The 16,393-nt window shown below is 54.5% G+C and overlaps 3 protein-coding genes across 3 annotated transcripts in view; all 3 read left to right on the top strand.

The window, feature by feature from the left end:
* The window catches only part of EFEMP2 (EGF containing fibulin extracellular matrix protein 2), a 363,083-nt gene that overhangs the window by 191,059 nt on the left and 155,631 nt on the right, over window positions 1–16,393 (top strand). The gene's annotated exons all lie outside the window — the stretch shown is intronic.
* On the top strand, window positions 3,964–13,477 carry CATSPER1 (cation channel sperm associated 1). The gene is made up of 12 exons (XM_050756612.1): window positions 3,964–5,281; window positions 7,342–7,554; window positions 8,555–8,668; window positions 8,791–8,938; window positions 9,247–9,338; window positions 9,477–9,620; window positions 9,804–9,867; window positions 10,041–10,113; window positions 10,230–10,290; window positions 11,450–11,525; window positions 13,065–13,179; window positions 13,313–13,477. The coding sequence occupies exons 1-12, from the start codon at window positions 4,096–4,098 to the stop codon at window positions 13,337–13,339; spliced, it is 2,313 nt and encodes a 770-aa protein (XP_050612569.1). The 5' UTR covers window positions 3,964–4,095; the 3' UTR covers window positions 13,340–13,477.
* Window positions 12,708–16,393, top strand: part of CFL1 (cofilin 1) — a 170,576-nt gene continuing 166,890 nt past the window's right edge. The window contains exon 1 of the mRNA XM_050756795.1: window positions 12,708–12,711. The gene's annotated coding sequence lies outside the window, so the exon portion shown is untranslated. The remainder of the gene's footprint in view (window positions 12,712–16,393) is intronic.

The raw sequence follows: 16,393 nt of genomic DNA on the forward strand, positions 1-16,393 counted from the left end.
TTATCACGGCTCACTATAGCCTCAGCCTCTTGGACTCAAGTGATCCTCCTGCCTCAGCTTCTGGAGTAGATGGGACCATAGCATGCCACTGTGCTCGGCTAATTTTTAAATTTTTTATAGAGAGGGTCTTTCTCTGTTTTCCAGGCTGGTTTTGAACTCTTAGCCTCAAGTGATCCTCCCTCCTTGGTCTCCCAAAGTTCTGGGATTACAGGTGGGAGCCACTGTGCCTGGCCTATTATAGTACATTTAATTGTGAGGATTTCACATTTTTTGCAAGTTTCTTGTTTAGTCATCTGTCCTGCCCTTCTGTTTTATACCTTATTGGCCTCTGTGTTTTACAAATGAGTCTGACGGGTTAACGTGGGGTTTTTTAAAACATGGGCTGTGAAATGAAAGGGGAGAATTCTAGGCCTAGGTCCATGGACAAATCTGGTAAGGTTGGTTAGTGATAAAGAGTTACAACCTAATTGTAGTTAGGTTCTTTTCCATTTTGCTGGAGCCATTGCTACGTGTCTAACTGCAAATCACAGCCACTTGACAAGTAAATGTGCCATTTTAAAAAATATCTTTTTGGGCTGGGCACGGTGGCTCACATCTGTAATCTCAGCACTTTGGGAGGTCGAGGCAGGAGGATCACCTAAGGTCAGGAATTTGAGACCAGCCTGGCCAACATGGTGAAACCCCATCTCTACTAAAAATACAAAAATGTGCCAAGTGCAGTGCTAGGCGCCTGTAATCCCAGCTACTTGGGAGGCTGAGGCAGAAGAATCGCTTGAGCCTGGGAGGCAGAGGTTGCAGTGAGCCAAGATTACGCCACTGCACTCCAGCCTGGCCAACAGAGTAAGACTGTCTCAAAAAAAAAAAAAAAAATTTTTTTTTACTATAATACTAACCTGCCTAATTCATGTTTTATCATGTTTACATCAACAGCAAAGTAGCAGGGAAGCAGCTGAGTCACAGCACTTACAAATTCTTTCTTTAGAAGGAAATTTTCCTCTGATTTTCTGTCACACCAGTTGAGTTTTGTTTGTTCCCATAAGTCAGTTGCTGGTGCATAAAGGGAGGTTGGGGAGGGAATTCAGTAGAGCAAGGACGATATCATCAGCCTCAACCTCCTCTCCAGGCCATGCGTGCTCACATACTATCAACAGACTTCCTGATGTCATGTTAAAAAATGAGAAAGACTCAACTGAATGAGCACAGTCCTGCTTTTCTTTCTTTTTCCTTTTTTTTTTTTTTTTGTGAGACAAGATCTCACTCTGTCACCCAGGCTGGAATGCAATGGTGTGATCTCGGCTCACTGCAACCTCCACCTCCTGGGCTCAAGCAATTCTCGTGCCTCAGCCTCCCAAGTAGCTGGGACTACAGGCGCACACCACCACATCCAGCTTATTTTTTTTGTATTTTAGTAGAGACAGAGTTTCACCATGTTGCCCAGGCTGGTCTCAAACTCCTGAGCTCAGCTGATCCATCTGCCTCGGCCTCCCAAAGTGCTAGGATTACAGGTGTGAGCCACCACGCCCAGCCCACACAAATTGTTTCTTTGTCTGCTGCTGGCAACAGATAGTGAGCTCCTTAAAACAGGAGCCATGTCTCTTTCATCGCTGGGAACCCAGTAGCCGCTATGGACATGGCTCTGACCAAGCATTCAAGAAGCTGAGACCCATAAGCTTCCAGAAGAGCTGCGCTGTGCGCAAATGAATTCAGCCTACAGGGCAAGCTCTGCGGTGGATTCCAGGAGGAACACAGGAAAGCATGAAGGTTACGGATACAGACTTGGAGTAAGATAGCACTGATGGTAAGTTTTCATTCATCAAGCAACTCATTTATACTCTCTGAGCCACAGCACCTTTGTCTGTCAAACGGGGATAAACAATATCCACCATGTGGGGCTATTGTGAGGATTAAATTAAATGTGTATGGGCCAGGCACGGTGGCACAGGCCTGTAATCCCAGCACTTTGGGATGTCGAGGTGGGCAGATTGTTTGAGGTCAAGAGTTCGAGAACAGCCTGACCAACAGAGTGAAACCCCATCTTTACTAGAAATACAAAAGAAATTAGCTGGGCGTAGTGGTGCACGCCTGTAATTTCAGCTACTTGGGAGGCTGAGGCAGGAGAATTTCTTGAATTCAGGAGGTGGAGGTTGCTGTGAGCTGAGACCATGCCACTGTACTCCACCCTAGGCGACAGAGCAAGACTCTGTCTCAAAAAAAAAAAAAAAAAAAAAAAAAGAAAAGAAAATGTGTATAAAGCAGTCCTCAATAAATGATGGCTGATAGTTTTATTTTGGTAATAACCCTAACAGGGGGTTTCCAGGATCAAGAAGAGAACAATAATGCCAATTAACATGTATTGGCCAGGCATGGTGGCTCACACCTGAAATCCCAGCACTTAGGGAGCACGAGGTGGGTGGATCATTTGAGGTCACGAGTTCGAGCGCAGCCTCGTCAACATGGTGAAATCCCGTCTCTACTAAAAATACAAAAATTAGCTGGGTGTGGTGCGCACCTGTAGTCCCAGCTGCTAGGAAAGCTGAGGCAGGAGAATTGCCTGAACCCGGGAGGCAGAGATTGCAGTGAGGGAGATTGCGCCCCTGCACTCCAGCCTAGTGACAGAGTGAGACTCTGTCTCAAAAAAAAAAAAAAAAAAAAAAAAAATTAGCCAGGATGGGGTATAGCGGTGGGTGCCTGTAATCCCATCTACTCAGGGGGCTAAGGCAGGAGGATCACTTGAACGCGGGAGGCAGAGATTGCTGTGAGTGGAGATCGTGCCGCTACACTCCAGCCTGGGTGACAGAGTGAGACTGTCTCAAAAAAAAAAAAAAATAGGCCGGGCGCGGTGGCTCATGCCTGTAATTCCAGCACTTTGGAAGGGCGAGGCGGGCGGATCACAAGGTCAGGAGATCAAGACCATCCTGGCTAACACAGTGAAACCCTGTCTCTACTAAAAATACAAAAAGTTAGCCGGGCATGGTGGCGGGCGTCTGTAGTCCCAGCTACTTGGGAGGCTAAGGCAGGAAAATGGCGTGAACCTGGGAGGCGGAGGTTGCAGTGAGTCGAGATCGTGCCGCTGCACTCCAGCCTGGGCGACAGAACGAGACTCCTTCTCAAAAATAAAGTAAGAAATAAACAAACAACAACAACAAAAACTATGTATTATGCTGTTAATATAAGGTTTACATATCTTAACTTTTTTGATCCTGTGGGCTAGGTGTTCTTATTCCCATTTTACAGAGGAAGAAACTGAGGCATCGGAAAGTTCAGCAACAAGCCCAAGGTCACACACTTATTTATGAGGGAGTCAGGCAGTCTTCACCCCAGAGCCAACTGACCTCTAGATGGGACTGGAGACTGGACCACTTGGACCATTTTCTTTCCAATAACAGGGCTAAAGCAGCTGATGAAGCCATAGTGCCCCATGGACTTCTTGGTCCAGCTTTGCCAGTGACCTGTGGGGTCCCCTAGGTCCAGTCCTTCCCTTTTCTTGACCTCGGTTTCCTCATTTATAATGAAGGAGTTTGACACAATAATTCTTTTTTTTTTTTTTTTTTTTTTTTTTTTTTTTTTTTTTTTTTTTTTTGAGACGGAGTCTCGCTCTGTCGCCCAGGCTGGAGTGCAGTGGCCGGATCTCGGCTCACTGCAAGCTCTGCCTCCCGGGTTTACGCCATTCTCCTGCCTCAGCCTCCCGAGTAGCTGGGACTACAGGCGCCCGCCACCTCGCCCGGCTAGTTTTTTGTATTTTTTAGTAGAGACGGGGTTTCACCGTGTTAGCCAGGATGGTCTCGATCTCCTGACCTCGTGATCCGCCCGTCTCGGCCTCCCAAAGTGCTGGGATTACAGGCTTGAGCCACCACGCCCGGCCGACACAATAATTCTTGATTCTGAACTGTAGTCCAGGAAGAGACATTTGGGAATGAGGCCCTGGCCTGCTGGTGACATCATAGAGGGGGGAGTTCCACGAGAATAGTCAGGCCTTTCTGGAAGCCCAGTGCCACAGTCTGCACTGAGCTCGGCTCAGGAAGGAAGGGAAATCCAGGCGGGGCCTGTTGGGCCCAGGTCTGGAGTTCTGTTTGCTCCAGAGTTCCCAGCACAGTCATGGATCAAAACTCAGTGCCTGAAAAGGCTCAGAATGAGGCAGACACTAATAACACAGATACGTTCTTTCGCTCCCACTCATCACCCCCACACCACAGGCCAGGCCACAGCGGAGCTCTCCACCATCATGGCGTGCCTCAGCGACGTGGTGAATCTCACCGCCCTCCGGAGTTCGAAGACTTCCACGACCAAGCTTTCTCCTCCCACATCCACCAATCTCAACACCACAGTGAGGCGTGGAATCATGGCAGAGCCCACGGCCCCACAGGCTTTGGCCTGGCTCCCTCTGAAGGCGCTGTCCCCTCCCACCATTCCTACGGTGAGGACTACCTTAATGAGCTCCACCATGCCGGCAGAAGGCACCATGATGGGTCCCAATACAGTGGGTTCCATCAGCAGAATGACTCCTACTCCCATAAGGAGTCTCACCATGGCAGACGCCAATATCTCGGTGAGAATTTATCCCACTATTCCTCTGGCGTGCCCCACCACCCCAGCGAGGCTTCCCACCATGGTGGGTCCTACCTGCCCCCTGGAGCCAATCCCTACAGTGAGTCCTTCCACCACAGCGAGGCTTCCTACCTTAGCGGGCTCCAACACAACGAGTCCCAGCATCACCAAGTCTCCCACCATGGCTGGTCCACCCATCACCAAAGCCACCACCATGGCAGGTCCCATCATCACGAAGCCCACCAGCATAGAAGGCCTTCTCATCACGGACAGATCATTTCCCCTTATTCCTCTGTGGGGTCCTACCAGCATGGGATATCTGACCATCACAGCGAGTACCCCCATAGTGAGCATTCCCACCACACACAGTACCACCACCGGACTCACCAGCACCGAGACCACCACCAGCACCGAGACCACCACAGTACGCATCATTCCAGTCACCTCTATGGTGACTACCAGTACAAGGACTACGTCCAGAGCACTTCCCAGCTCTCCATCCCACAAACGTCCTGGAGCCTGGTTCACGATGCCTCCGGCCCTGCTGCTTCTCATACAGGAGCCTCCCCCCATCACATGGCACACCCACAGGGCTCGGCCCACAGCATGACTCGGTGTGTCAGCACAGTCCCCTCACATGCCACCCAGAGGTCCAAAAAAGTTCATCCCTGGGATACCTCCACCAAAGATTCAGAAGACTGGGGCAAAGAAGAGGGGCGGTTTCGGAGACGCAAAAGTGAGTCTTTGCTGGGTCCCCCATGCCAACTCCTGCTGCCTGGCACAGGTTCCAGACCTGATCTCGGGCCCGCACTGACCTTCCACAGATCGTAAGGCCTGAACCTCCTGCATATGTCCCCCATTGGCTATTCATTCTCCTGACTGTTCATGGTCCCATCTTTTATTTTTTGAATTATGCACTTCTTTAGGCCATGAGGTGTTTGTTCATTCAGTCACTGCCTTCTTTATTCGTATGTCCACCAGTCAAACATTGACACTCATTCAGTGTGGGTGTGTGACCTGCCTGGACCATGGCAGCACAGGGAAAAATTCAACACAGTCGCTGCCCTCGAGGGGCCCAAGACTGGGGGTGGTCACTTAGCCGACCACAGATCATCCTGTGCTCGGGGCCTGCCGTCCTCAGAACATTGACCACGGTGGATCCTATCTGTCCAGATTTCTCCCACTCAGCTGTGAGCTGCTTGAGGACAGAGATTAGGAACTAATGCCTGAATGAGGGCCTTATTGGAGGGCAAGGAGGGACCATGGGCTTTAGCTCTCACTCCCTCACTCCACCGAACCTTCTTCCTAGTAGTTCAATAAACGTGACAACAGGCCAGGCGTGGTGACTCACACCTGTAATCTCAGCACTTCGGGAGGCCGAGACAGGCGGATCACTTGAGGTCAGGAGTTCGAGACCAGCCTGGCCAACATGGTGAGATCCCGTCTCTACCAAAAAAAAGACAAAAATTGGCCAGGCATGGTGGTGCGTGCCTGTAATCCCAGCTACTCGGGAGGTTGAGGCAGGAGAATCGCTTGAACTCAGGAGGCAGAGGTTGCAGTGAGCCGAGATCATGCCACTGCACTCCAGCCTGGGTGACAGAGCAAGACTCCATAAGAAAAAAAAAAACAAATAGGCCGGGCGCGGTGGCTCACACCTGTAATCCCAACACTTTGGGAGGCTGAGGTGGGCAGATTGTTTAGGAGTTGGAGACCAGCCTGGTCAATATGGCGAAACCTTGTCTCTACCAAAAAAATACAAAAATTAGCCAGGTGTGGTGGTGTGTGCCTGTAATCCCAGCTACACAGGAGGGTGAGGCAGGAGAATAACTTGAAGCTGGGAGGCAGAAGTTATAGTGAGCCAAGATCGTGACACTGCACTCCAGCCTGGGCAACAGAGCGAGACTCCATCTCAGAAAACAACAACAAATAAAACATGACAACAGTCTCAGGAACAAGCAGACAGGGGCAAGGGTGTTATTAAATGGGGGTGGGAAAGGCAACCCAGAGGAGGGAATATTTCATCAGGACCTTAAAGGGAGAGGATAAGTGCACCAAGAGGATGGGGTGATGAGGAGGTTGGGTTTTCCATGTGTAAGTTGCCACGTGAGCAAAGAAAGGCATGAGACACAGGAGTGGGAGCCCTCAGGATCCCCAGAAGCCAACTCCAAATCCGCAACAGGCTGGCCCCTGCCACAGAAGGCACAGGACCAGCCTGTTGGGGATTTATTGGCCAGGGTGGTCTCGAACTCCTGGTCTCCAGGAGTGAGCTCCAGGTGCGAGCCGTTGCTTCTGGTCACAATTATCCCCATTTTAAAGACAAGAAAACAGAGACACAGAGCAGTAGTGAAGTCACGCAGCTGCTTAGGTAGAGCCGGGGAGAGCCTGGGAATCCAGGCTTGTGTGAGGCTCATGCTGAGGAGAGAGAGGACACTGGGTGCTGGGGACAGCCCTGAGCGCACTCCTGTGTCCCTGCAGAGTGGTACTTCATAACCTTGGACTCCATATTCTTCTGCGTCTATGTGGTGGAAGCCGTGGAGGCCAGGAGTTCGAGACCAGCCTGGCCAACATGGTGAAACCCTGTTTATACCAAAAATACAAGAATTAGCTGGGTGTGGGGCAGGCACCTGTAGTCCCAGCTACTTGGGAGACTGAGGCACGAGAATTCCTTGAACCCCGGAGGCGGAGGGCCAGCAAGCAGGTGGGAGTGACTATGGACGCTGAGCCAGGCTGGGGGGTGCCCGGGACCTCGTGTCCCCCACTTGCACACACTTGACTTTCTGGCCCTGTTCCTTTCAGCCGGCCGGCTCCAGCGGACCCACAAGAAGGGACACTCTACTAATCTCTTGCAGTGGCTGTGGGAAAAGCTAACCTTCCTCATTCAGGGCTTCCGGGAAATGATCCGGAAGCTGACCCAATCCCTGGCCTTTGAAACCTTCATCTTCTTCGTCGTCTGCCTCAACACCTTCATGCTGGTGGCCCAGACTTTCGCTGAAGTCGAGATCCGGGGCGGTAAGAGCCAGGGAGCCCTGTTCCCATGGAGAACCCACCGATGCTGTTCCAGGACCTCCGTGGGCCTGATCCAGTGCCGGGCGGTTCACAGGACTCAGCTCACTAGATCCTCACCCCTGGGAAGTAGATGGCATTGCCCAGCGTTTAGAGAGCGTCTCATAAAGACTCCGCTGAGGTCAGCCAGCCCGAGACAGAAGGACCAGCTAGGCGGGAGGCGGTGCTGTTCTCGCCGCAGCCACTAGGGGACGCATCTGCTCCAAATGTGCGACTGAGGGCGGCCGGGCGCCTGCAGCCTGAGCTTCGCGGGAAGGGCCGGGAACCGAGAAGGCCCTGGAGGGGCGAGGGTGGAAGGCGCTGGAGGGGCGAGGGTGGAAGGCCAGGGAAGGCTGGGCCCTCTAATGTCATGGAGCAGGGTGAAGGACAGGAGCTGCCCGGCTCGTTGTCTCAGGCTCCATTCTAAGCACTTCGCTTGTGTTCATGCATTTGATTCTCACAACTTTATCGAGTGGACTTCAGTTATCCCTACTTTATTTTATTTTAGACGGAGTCTCGCTCTTTTGCCCAGGTTGGAGTACAGTGGCGTGATCTCGGTTCACCAAAAGCTCCGCCTCCCGTGTTCAAGTGATTCTCCTGCCTCAGTCTCCCAAGTAGCTGGGACTACAGGTGCCCGCCACCACGCCCAGCTAATTTTTGCATTTTTGGTAGAAACAGGGTTTCACCATGTTGGCCAGGCTGGTCTCAAACTCCTGACCTAAGGTGATCTGCCCGCCTCACCCACCCGAAGTGCTGGGATTACAGGCGTGCACCATTGCTCCCGGACACAATTAAACCCATTTTAAAGACAAGAAAACTGAGACACAGAGCAGTAGTGAAGTCGTGGAGCTGCTTAGGTAGAGCCGGGGAGAGCCTGGGAACCTGGGCTTGTATGAGGCTCATGCTGAGGAGAGAGAGGACACTGGGTGCTCGGGACAGCTGTGAGCGCGCTCCTGTGTCCCTGCAGAGTGGTACTTCATGGCCTTGGACTCCATATTCTTCTGCATCTACGTGGTGGAAGCCCTGCTCAAGATTATCGCCCTGGGTCTCTCGTACTTCTGTGACTTCTGGAACAATTTGGGTGGGTGGGGCTGGGGCCAGACCGTTTGTGTTTAGTCTCAGGGAGGCTCAGGATGAGAGAACGGTGGGGAAGGGAGCGCTGGCGTTGGGAGCCCGCCAGGCTCAGGAACCCTGTGCCTTCAGACTTCTTCATCATGGCCATGGCCGTGCTGGACTTCTTGCTGATGCAGACCCACTCCTTCGCCATCTACCACCAAAGCCTCTTCCGGATCCTCAAGGTCTTCAAGAGCCTGCGAGCGCTGAGGGCCATCCGGGTCCTGCGGAGGCTCAGGTCGGTGGCCACGGCTCCCACCTGGGGTGGGGACTCCAAAGGAAGAGGGGACACAGACCGGGGCCCCCAAGAAATCCACTGTGACCTGCTCAAGGGATGGGGGCGCCGGAGGCTGCTGACCCCAGCCTGCTTCTGCCTCCTGCCATGCACTGGAATCAGCCCCTTCATTTTTCCAGAGAGGGGCCGGGACTCACCCAAGTCACCAGCAAGTCAGGAGCCTCCTGCCTTCAGCGCCAGCTGTGGCTGCTAGGCACAAACACCCCCCTGCCCCACTGATGACTCAGCCCTCGCTCCATTTCTGCCCACAGATTCCTGACCAGCGTCCAGGAAGTGACAGGGACCCTGGGCCAGTCCTTGCCATCCATCGCAGCCATCCTCATCCTCATGTTTACCTGCCTCTGTATCCTGGTGCTGCAGGGGCTGGGGTGGGGGCCTGAGGGGTTGCGGTGAAAGGGGTGCGGGGAGCAGGGATGGGGCAGGAGGAGGGGCGCTGGGACAGGGATAGGACCGAGAGCCGAGTTTGGCCCTGAACAGCCAGTCCTCTTCTCCGCGGTCCTCCGAGCACTGTTCCGCAAATCTGACCCCAAGCGCTTCCAGAACATCCTCACCACCATCTTCACCCTCTTCACCTTGCTCACTCTGGATGACTGGTCCCTCATCTACATAGACAGCCGTGCCCAGGGTAGGGCAGGCCCCAGGCGGCAGGGAGGGCAAGGGATTGCGGGGGTGGACCGGCCAGGGCTTGGTGACCCCATCGGCAAAGTGGGGCTTCTGATGCCTGCATGTCAGAGTGTGGGGAGGGAGCAGGTCGTGGTTGGGGGTGGCAAGCACAGCCTGACTGTGCCCTCTGGCCTGCTCCCCCTAGGTGCCTGGTACATCATTCCCATCCTCATAATTTACATCATCATCCAGTACTTCATCTTCCTCAAGTGAGGACTCGCCCCTGCTGCGCTGCCCAGCACCACCCGTGCTTCCTGCTCCCCCTGGGACCCTCACCCCAGCCCTCTCACCCTGGTCGTGCCACACTGAACCCACAGGAAATACAGGGTGCCCCTCTCCTCTGGCCTCTTCACTGAGGGCACACTCCTGTCCCCCTCTCCAGCCTGGTGATTACTGTCCTGGTGGATAGCTTCCAGATGGCGCTGTTCAAAGGCCTCGAGAAAATGAAGCAGGAGGTACCAAGTGGGGTGGGACAGGTGGACCAGATCAGGAAGCTGGAGGAGTAAGGCCATGGGGCTCCAGGGTTGAGCAGGCCTGGGACTCTGACAGATCTGAGGCCTCTTCTTCCCAGAGGGCCGCCAGGATCCAAGAGAAGCTGCTGGAAGACTCACTGACGGAGCTCAGAGCCGCAGGTACCAGCTCAGCCCGCCCTGGCCTCACCTGCCGGTGGAGGCCAGTCTCTCCATCCCCCTAACCTCCCTCCACAGATACAGAATTCCAGACTCGGTTTTAGAGTTTTAGATTTTGAGACTCAGGAGGACTTTAGTCCAGAGGACTCTAGGACAATCCTCCCAAAGCCATTTAAACTGCTTGTCAAATCGTTGTGGTTTTTTTTTGTTTGTTTGTTTGTTTTGAGATGGAGTCTTGCTCTGTGGTGCAGGCTGGAGTGTGGTGCTGCAATCTCTGCTCACTGCAACCTCGGCTTCCCAGGCTCAAGCAATCCTTCCATCTCAGCCTCCTGAGTAGCTGAGACTGCAGGCATGCGCCAGCACACTCCCCTAACTTTTTGTTTGTTTTTTTAGTAGAGATGGGTTTTCACCATGTTGGCCAGGCTGGTCTCAAACTTGAATTCCTGACCTCAGATGATCCTCCCACCTCAGCCTCCCAGAGTGCTGAGATTACAGATGTGAGCCACCACACCTGACTGTGCTTGTCAAATCTTAAAAGACCTACTGGGGGCCGGGCATGGTGGCTCACGCCTGTAATCCCAGCACTTTGGGAGGCCGAGGCAGGCGGATCACCTGAAGTCAGTAGTTTGAGACCAGCCTGGCCAACACGGTGAAACCCTGTCTCTACTGAAAGTACAAAAATTAGCTGGGCGTGGTGGTGGACTCCTGTAATCACAGCTACTCGGGAGTCTGAGGTGGGAGAATCACTGGAACTCGGGAGGCAGAGGTTGCAGTGAGCCAAGGCGACAGAGCAAGACTCTGTCTCACAAAAAAAAAAAAAGAAAAAAAGAAGACGAAAAGAAAAAATACGTTCTAATTGGCTAGGCCTAAGTTACCTGTCCTTGAAGCTGGGGGATGGGGCTAACCTCAGCCAGAGGACTTGGACTAAAAGGGGGTAGAAGTGATTTGTTCCTCAGGAAAATTGGGGTACTTCTTCCAGAAGTGGGGTGGGTGCTGGACGAGCAAACAAAGGGAACTGCATCATGCGGCACGCCCGGAGAAGCAACCTCCTAGAGCAGCCTGTACAGAAGCTCCATTAGCCCTTATCTTCCTGACACATGGGGTTCCTCTGCCTCCTCTCCAAATCCAGGCCTTGACCTCACCCTTCTTTCTCTACATCCAGAACCCAAAGAGGTGGCGAGTGAAGGCACCATGCTGAAGCAGCTCATTGAGAAAAAGTTTGGGACCATGACTGAGAAGTGAGGAGACAGGAAGGGAGTGAGGCCTGGGGTGTAAGGGTGAGGCCTGGGGGCCTGGCTGGAGGGTTGGGAGGGAAAGGGACATTGCCTGCCCCTCTAGAATGGGATGGAGTGCTGAGGCTTGTGAATGAGCCTGTGGGTGCAATGTGGAGACCCTGAGTGGCTTCTGCACGCCCAGAGGTGTGTGTGCCACCTGGCTAATCCCAGCAGCAGATTCCACCCATTCCTTCACCCCAGAACCATCCCCAACCTTTGTCAGGTCTGGGCCCTGTGAGGGCTCCAGGGACCCAAAGAGGACACAGACTCAGCCCCTGCCCATGAGGACCCCACCTCTAAAGACCTGTGTTGGGCCGTGGAGGATGAGTAGACTTTAGCCAAGTGGAGGGATAATGAGGTAGTTGAAGGAACAGCTTAGATCAAGGCCTGGAAGCCAGATGCTCAACCTCCATTCCTGTCCACTTGAGTGGCCAGCTGGGCCAGGACATCTGGGAACTCTGTCACCCAGGCTGGAGTGCAGTGGTGTAATCTAGGCTCACTGCAACCTCTGCCTCCTGGGTTCAAGCTATTCTCCCACCTCACCCTCCCGAGTAGCTGGGATTACAGGTGCACGCCACGACGCCCGGCTATTTGTGCGTGGTTTTTTTCAGTAGAGGCAGTGTTTCACCATGTTGGCCAGGCTGGTCTCGAACTCCTGACCTCAAATGATCCGCCTGTCTCGACCTCACAAAGTGATGGGATTACAGGCGTGAGCCACCGCGCCTGGCCTCTCACTTATCTTTCAAACTCGGCTCATTGATGCTGCCTCCAGAAGTCTTTCCAGGCCCCCAGCACCGGGCAAGGTTTCCCTCCTCTGGGCCCCTCAGAACCCAACTTCACATCTCAAGGTGTCAGCAGCTGTCTGGCTCTGAGGGCAAGCTGTCTCTCGTTAATCTCCATCTCCTCTGAGGCCAAGCTGTCTTTTGTTCATCTCCAGCTCCTCAGAGCACCTTGCTGTGTTCATTGTTTCCAGTGTTCTTTGATGAATGGGTTGACAAGATGGCCGGGAGGGTGTGAATGGGACAATGGGTAATGTGGTGGGCGCATGAGTGGGTGGATGGACAGGTGGATGACTGACTACACTGCATGGTGAAGGTGTTAATGGGTGGGTGGGGGGTGGCTACAGGGAAGAGCAGGTGGATGGAGGGGGAGGTGAGTTGTGAGTGGCTAGAGGGCCAGACGGTGAGTGACTGGATAAAGTGGATGGATGGATGGACAGATGGTCGAGTGGGCGTATGGGGAGGAATGGGGCAGATAAATGGGTGGGTGGAGGGATGGGTGGTTAGGAAGATAAACAAAGCCAGAAACCTCTGCGCCACAGGCAGACTTGGGCACTTTCTCATATCTGGAAAAGGAGACCTCCTGGAAATAAAGGTCTGCAGTCATATAAATTTTGCGGGGAGGAGGCAGGCAAGAAGAGCCTCTGGGTGCTTCTGGGGTCCGGTAGGCCCAGCCAGCAGGTCAACCCAGCCCATCTCTGCGACCCCCACCCATCACCCGCAGGCAGCAGCAGCTCCTGTTCCATTACCTGCAGCTGGTGGCAAGCGTGGAGCAGCAGCAGCAGAAGTTCCGCTCCCAGGCAGCCGTCATCGATGAGATTGTGGACACCACATTTGAGGTGAACCAGGCAGGAGCGGGAAGGTGCTGGCGAGGGGCTTGTAGCCAGAAGTGTCCCCAAGTAACAGCCCCATGGGGATCGGGGAGGGCAGAGGCTGGTTCATTCACCCACCCGTGCCCCACTAACCCCGCAGGCTGGAGAAGAGGACTTCAGGCAGTGACCCCAGGAGGACACCAGATACAGACTTCAACCCCTGGCAGTCTGCCCGCCTGGGTACACTGGGACGGATCCCCAAATCTGCTGGAAGGATTGTCCAGGCCCTGCAGAGCGGGGGCCCCAATAGAGTTTTTAAACCCCAGGAGGCTCCATGTCCTCACTGGCTAGGCCAAGGCGCAGGGAAGGGAATTGGTGCACATTCACGAACGAGTGTGAGCCAGTGCTCCCTATGAAAGGGGCTGCTCTTGATTCCCTCCAGCCCTACCAGGGCCCGCATGCTAACTCAGCCCAGCAGGGCATTAACAGCAGCTGGAGGGGTGAGGCAGAACGTGGGCTGAGCTCAGGTGTCGGTGGTGCCGGGAGAGCCGAGGAGGCAGTAACCCTGCTTTGGGGAGGAAGGCCCATCTGGCCCAAGAGTCAGGAGAAAAAGAATAGGCCTGAACACCCCAGGGTTGCCAGGGCCTGGGGGCCCAATGGGCTCCAGGAATGGGGACTCAGAGCCCGGGAACTCAATCCTGCCAGGACCCTCAGCTCCAGGAGAAGAGCACCAACCAGATGGGGATGTCATGAACCCAGAGGTCAGAGGTCATTGTCATATCCTGCCCTTCCTGGGGTCAGACTCTAGAGCCCACTGAGGGGAGGTGGAGTCGGGGCTTCTCAAGTCCTTCTGGCCTCAGGGCAAGGGGCGGGCAGGGATGTGTGGAGGACCTTGCTGCTGGGAGAGGGAAGCAGGGAATGAGGCTGAAGGCTGCGCCCCACAGCCTGCTCTAGGACTTAGATGACCTCCGGACTGATAGCCTGAGCCTAGGCTGGATGTCCAGAGCCCCTGTCCCCATGGCTGGGGGTGACAGTGGGATACTGGCTTATGCTGGGTGCTGGAAACCTAGCACTGAGTAAAGTGCAAGCCTTGCCCTGGCCCCAGGGGTCTCTCCTTGAGTGGAGGGTTTTCCATTATCTACAATAGCCATCTCACCTCTAGTAGAGGTGAATCCAGGGTGCAGTTCAGGCCAGAGGGAGTCAGGAGCGGGAGCTGAAGGGCAATAGTTTTTTGCCAACCCTCCCATCTCTGGGCCAGACCAGTCAGTGCTGTAGCTTCCAGGGCCCCAGGACAGAATAAGCACCTCTCTTTCCTGGTCTGGCTGAAGGCACTGGCTGGCCCAGGACCCAGGAGTAGACTGTGTGGAGGAAATGCCATATGGGATTTGGGCACAGATGCCAGGGGCAGAGAGGTCACCGGGCAGGTGTCTCTGGGCCTTGCTTCTCTCCACCACCTCACACCTCACACATTCATTCAGCAGGCATTTCCTGCCCCCCCACCCCCTGCCTGCCCAATGCTGGGAGCCCCTGCTTGGTGGCACATGGGAGCCCTTCTAAGCAGCAGGCCCCCCACACACCCTGGGCTGTCTGAGCTGCCACATCTGACAAGCTTGAGCAGAAACAGGGCTGGATGTCACCTCCCGGGTCCCCAGCTCCTGTCAAATGCCACCCCTCAGCTTCTCACTCCCAGGTGGGACCCAGGATCTACTTCCTGTTTCCTCGTCCCTACCCCAATATGGGCTCCGAAGGCAGATGGCAGGGCCTGGGAGCTGGGGCTGCTGCTCATTAGGCCCTAGCCTTGGGCAGGGGACTAGGCAGGCACAAGCAGGGTGTGAGGCCTTGTCAGAAAGGAAGGGCCATGGGATGCTCTCCGCAGCCACTGTGGTGCTGCCTGCCTGGGCCTGATGGTACCGACAGCTAGCACCCCCAAGGCCCATATCCCAAGTGTGGGTGTGTGCTGGTGCATCTGAGGAACACCTCTGGGTGTGGCACGTGGGTCCTTGGGTTGTGTTTGGGTTTTGTGTGTACATCTCCAGGTTGTTTCTCTAGGGTGTGTTGCTTCTGTGCTCATGAGTTGCTAGGCTGTGTTTCTCTGGGTATGCATGTGATATCTGCCAGCATCTGAGTGTGTGCTGTGGGTGTCTGTGTGTGTATGTCTGGTGTGTTGTGCTTTGGGCGTATGCGTGTGTATATGTATGGGGGAGTATGAATTGCAGCCACAAATTCAGGTGTGCAAATGTTGCAATGCCGCTTTCTTTTTTGAGATGGAGTCTTGCTCTGTCTCCCAGACTGGAGTGTAGTGGCGCAATCTGGGCTCAATGCAACCTCTGCCTCCTGGATTCAAGAGATTCTCCTGCCTCAACCTCCCGAATAGCTGAGATTACAGGGGCCTGCCACCACACCCAGATAATTTTTGTATTCTTAGTTGAGACGAGGTTTCACCATGTTGGCCAGGCTGGTCTTGAACCCCTGACCTCAGGTGATCCACCCTCCTCAGCCTCCCAAAGTGCTGGGATTACAGGCATGAGCCACTGCACCCAGCCACAACGCTGTTTTCTTTAAATGACATTACATTGAATCTGTCCCCTCACCCCTCCTGTGGGTGGCAGACAAGCTCTGTCCCTCTAGGGCTCCCAGTCTAGCCCCTTTCAGGCATCTTGCCCAGGGCAAGGCATGAGAGGCGTCCTTGTGGTGTGGAGCCCACAGCCTGGACTGAGAAGCACTGTCCTAGCCCTCATGGTCTCTTGGCCTGCAGGGACTCTGCCATCATTGGGCCACATGCAGGTGGAGGAATCTTACAGGCCGGGAGCTCAGCGTCCTGGGTGAGGACACTGCCTGCTTGAAGCCCCACATGCCACCCATGAGCTCCTCCTGGGGCTGAGCAGGAGCAGAGCACAGACTCCTCCTCGGAGTGCTCCCAGGCAGCCGGCCCTGTTCTTGTCTCCGGGCATCGCCCCCGCTCTGTGAGTTTGCCCCCACCCCTTACCTCTGAGAATATCGGGAGTCTCTGGCTATGTGTGGGGGCTCCAAGATTTGTTCCTCTCTGCCTGTGATGCTGGGGTGTTTGGAGGGCTCCACATTTGGAGGCTCAGCCCTGCACCTTCAGCACTGTCTGGGCTGGGACAGCAGCAGCTCTGCTGCAGGTGGCAGGGTGACCTCTCAGCTTGGGCGGGGGAGCTGGGAGCTGCCAGAAGTGGGGGTGGGGGATGGGGGCAGAAGTGAAGCACTGAGAAGAAACCAA

Source organism: Macaca thibetana, chromosome 14 (assembly GCF_024542745.1).
Source record: "Macaca thibetana thibetana isolate TM-01 chromosome 14, ASM2454274v1, whole genome shotgun sequence".
NCBI classification, from domain to species: Eukaryota; Metazoa; Chordata; class Mammalia; order Primates; family Cercopithecidae; genus Macaca; species Macaca thibetana.